Below are 4,430 nucleotides of genomic sequence, written 5' to 3' on the forward strand. Positions count from 1 at the left end.
ATATTTACTGAGAAATATGGTGACGTGTTCAATACTTATTTTACCCGCTGTACATAATATTAAAATAAATTATTAAGTTATTATGCAAATAGCTGTATTTGCAAATATAAACAATGTGTTATCTAATGACAAAACTCAACATAAATAGTGTAATTCTTTCACAACTCTAACTTAAAGGCATAATTAAAGTAAGAAACAAGCCTGACAATTTTGATGTTTTTGTTAGTAATTAAGCTCAAATTTGTTGAGTAAAGCATGCAGAAAGTGCTGCGTTTACATCGAGTGTATATCTGCATTTCAATATATCTGGCAGACTAAACTCTTTCAAACTGCACCATTTGATTTAATTCATGTTAAACCTTTTTTTTACGTTTGATCCCAAAATTTGCACTCTTTTTAAAAAAAACACTCCACAAACCCTTTCCTAATCTGTGAACATAAGTATTAAATGACTCAGCTATGTGATGTTTACTCATTAACTTATTAAACTAATCACTTAAACAAATTAACCGTAGCTTTCTAAACATGTTAATAAATAACTACTAAAGTGCATAAAACCTTGAATCCTGTTTGAACTATAATRACATGACCCAGCACGATGGTATGAGTAGTTCATATGCATTTACAACAATTAAATGTTTATCTCACTCCTCGAACCATGTAATTAACATTTTATTACAAAACACCATAGTGAGCCCACGTGCCCTGTCACGTGTCTGTCACGCAAGAAGAAAGTTAAATGGCTTAAGGAGCTAAGTGATGCTGCTAATGTCGTCACCGGTGTTCTCACCGTATATCATGGCGAGACCCGTCTCATGGAGGAACCGAAACCTCCGGTGCTTGAAGAGCCATATTGTGAGAATAGTGAGCGTTAGAAGCATGATGAATATGAGCAGGTAGGCGCTGTCCTGTCGGTGGCTTTCCTCAGCCATCCTCTCCGTAACCTTATCCAGCCCGCCGCTGCTGCTGTCGCCGCCGCCTTCTTCGCCCAGGCTGCCGACGAGCAGGACCGACACCAGGAAAGGCAGCAGAAGGAGCCCCTTGGACGGTTTGACGCCTCGAAAGCGCCTCGGTCTGAATTCCATGGTGGCCTTRTGTGACAAAATTACATTTGACGTTAAAATCGGCGTTGGTTCGGCTAAAAGAAATCGCCTACACAGACAACGACGGCTCCTTCCGCAGCACTAATCAAAACACTGAGACTTCCGTATTTTCAAAATAAAAGTCGCTTCCAAGACCCGCCGTGCCTACAGCGACGCCTACTGAGCGGATGATATTTATAACTCATAAATTATTTTTAGTAGCAGTGGGAGCACCACTTTTGGTCCAATTTCCAATAGATTACTTTAAAAAATGTTCTATAAAATAGCATTTATACTACAACCTGTATACTTAAAGGACACTACAACTGAGATTAGAAAGGCTTAAAATRTGTGAATATTTCACCTACTGAGAAGGGTTTTCTTCTTCTATTCACAATCATAATTAATTTTTCCCAGGTTAAATTAAATCAATGTACCCATTTACCTCCAAATATTTGCAAACRCATTCTTCATCTAGAATGATACAGTGTGTGCAAAGGAATTCCTTTAGGTAAAATTAGCACTTGAGTTTCCTTTTTAAGTTCAAATTTAAAATGTGATCCCATCAATTTATTTGTTGATAATATTGAACATGCAGCAATAAATAAATAAATAAATAAATAAATAAATATGGACATAAAAACATAAAATACTCATTTAAAACAGCAATAGAATCAAATTACAAAAACTTAAAATTAACTGGGGTAAGCATCCTGAAAAGGTGAGTTTTTAGCCTGGCTTAAAAAGAAAAAAAGTCTGTTTCTTATTTCGGCTCTGCTCCCTATAGTAGTGAAGTGGGCAAGATATTAAAACTATCTGTTAACCAATCACTATTGCAGTAGCAATATTTTTTTTTTTCGTTTCATCGGAGCTAGTAAATAAATAATGTTGCTCTCAGAAAAACATTAGGATGATCATTTCTTTCTGAAACATTGTTCTYTTTGARATTTGCTTCTAACCTSCAGTGTTTTGGTTCTACTTCCTTTTAACKTTACCACTCAGTTTGCACTTTTTACACACATTTCATCAAATTTTTTCAGTCTGTATTTTTTTCTCAGAAAGTGCTTATTTCTCTTGTCACTTTTGATTACACACCTGCAGCAGAATATGATATATTTGTCTTCATTTCAGTTTATTTAAAATGTACCTCTGCTCTAAATTAAAAGCATGTCATAATTTCCATCAACACATACACTGAAAAATACCCTTATCAAATTCACTGGAAGGGAAATATGGCCAGCTGATAACAAGCAGAGGCGTGAGCGATGCAATCTTAAATGTTTTTTTTTTTTCAAATGGAGATTACAAGCTACTTTTTTTTTTATAAATAACTGAAACATGAAAGATTTCTTTATGCAATTTTGATTTGTGAGAAACTTTTGCATTGCCATTTATTTTGCTAGTAAATGCATTTTAACATAATTAAATGCTAAATTTAGCATTTGTACTTGCATTTCTGAGTAAAAATCAGGCATTGTTTTTTTCTGTGTGCTGTAAGATGTAGAACGAACCACATGAAAAACCCACAGTTGTACCTGTTAAGCCTCTGTTTTTGAAACGGTGTCCTGTGACAGGAAGCAAAAACCACACAACTTAGTTTAGAGCAGCGAAAACAGAAATAAGAGCGAATGAACRGCGCACATGTTATGATAAAAAATAAAACGTTAATGCTGTTGGTGAACCTTTGGAGACTTTGTGTATAAAACTGATGTAACTAGAAATTATCAAAATGTGTGTCCATGTAGGAGCATTTCCAGGGTTGAGTTCATTAAAAAAAAATATGGGGGGAAAAAGAAATGTACTGCTTAGAAAAACATTATACTTAAAATTCTAATAGTCTTGGAAAAATAAATGATCCTTTAGAGTCCTGCATTTCTTCTCAGGCCAAGTGTCAGTGACCTCWTTTGCTTACTGTAAAATGTCAWCATGTTTTATGATTTTRCTCTTTATCTTCTGTTTTCTCTCGGACAAAGTGTTTTAAGATCAGCACAATATCTGTTTAGAAGTRATCATTCTTGTTGCTGTTTTTCCAACATCATTMTTTCCTTGGCCCAGTTTGTCTGTTTGGATAACACATGCTGTATAAATGAGTGTATCTGAGGCGGCCTCAGTGCACACATTCTGTACCACTGCCTGTGTGACATGATGTGTGTCTTGCACATTGCAATAAATCCTGATTGGCCTTTCACAGAGTACTTTTTATTCTTGGATCTCGTGTTTCTGCCTAAAATAAACTTTTCCACGACACTAATAAAACACATTTGTTCAAAATATCAAATGTTTGACACCAAAATTAGAGGATTACAAATAGTTTTTTTTTTGTTCTTAAAGACCTTAACCCTTCTAAGATCAGGGCCCGTATTTATAAAACTTCTTAGAGTGGATTTTTAGACTTAAGTGCTGAAACTTTCTTAGATTTGCTCCTACTCTCAGACTTAAGTGTAAGTGCCAGTTATCAAAATTCTTAAGTCTAAGAATCACTCTCACTCTCAAGAAAACTTAAGACTGCTCCAGAGGACTCTTAAGTGGTTAAGAGTTGCCACTAGGGGTCTGGGATGGACTGAAGACAGAGATTACAGCTGTCCTCCTCCTCAGCTGAGTGTTATTCTCAGTTATAAGGTGTAAAACAGGTTTAATCAGAAATACAAAAGAAAGAAAAGTTAAAAAAATTAAAACTTCGCATAACATTGAACTAAAAGGCAGATATTTGTGTGTAGCTTTTGGATAAAATATTAAATATACTCAGCTGGTGAGTACATGCTGCGACCCCCCCCCCCCCCCCAAAAGAAACATTGAACTTTCATTTATTAAATTAACAATCACGCAATACAATGAAGAAGGGTGGGGGTGGGGCTCCTCTCGGACCAAGCTGTTAATGACAGAGCAGGTTTGTGTGTGTGTGAAGCCGGTGTTGTCTGACAGTGGGGAAGAGGAGGAGGGAGCTGCTCAACATTACCTCAGGCTCTGAGACAAAACACTTTAAAGCTGCTGAGTTTTTGATTAAAAAATGTTCTCACGATGCAAATGAGAACATTTTTTGTAATTTACAGACAACCAATACAAGGTGACAACATTAGTACTGTATGTTGAAAATGAACTCATTTTAGCATTTTCACAGTCTTATCTTGACATTTCTCCTACAATATTCTTGAACATACAATCTGAGGCAGTGATTGGTCCTTGCCGGTGTCTTTTCTAATGACATCATCCAGGATCAGCTTTGCGGCACAGCCAGGTGTCACAAATCAGCTCTAAGACTGACACTTAAGAATTACTCCTACATTTCGCTTAAAGTGAGACTGAGACGCTTGATAACTGACTTTTACTCTCAGCTTTTAACTAAGAATT

At 35.9% G+C, this 4,430-nt stretch overlaps 1 protein-coding gene across 1 annotated transcript in view; it reads right to left on the bottom strand.

Annotated features, from left to right (window-relative positions):
• Positions 1–1,205, bottom strand: part of LOC106527384 (sodium/hydrogen exchanger 6) — a gene marked incomplete in the record, with an annotated part of 17,922 nt that extends 16,717 nt beyond the window's left edge. The window contains 1 exon segment of the mRNA XM_014022248.1: positions 791–1,205. Within this exon segment, the coding sequence (XP_013877702.1) occupies positions 791–1,085 (295 nt within the window).
• Positions 1,206–4,430: the final 3,225 nt, after the last annotated feature.

The sequence above is a fragment of the Austrofundulus limnaeus genome, unplaced genomic scaffold (assembly GCF_001266775.1).
Source record: "Austrofundulus limnaeus strain Quisiro unplaced genomic scaffold, Austrofundulus_limnaeus-1.0 Scaffold321, whole genome shotgun sequence".
NCBI lineage: Eukaryota > Metazoa > Chordata > Actinopteri > Cyprinodontiformes > Rivulidae > Austrofundulus > Austrofundulus limnaeus.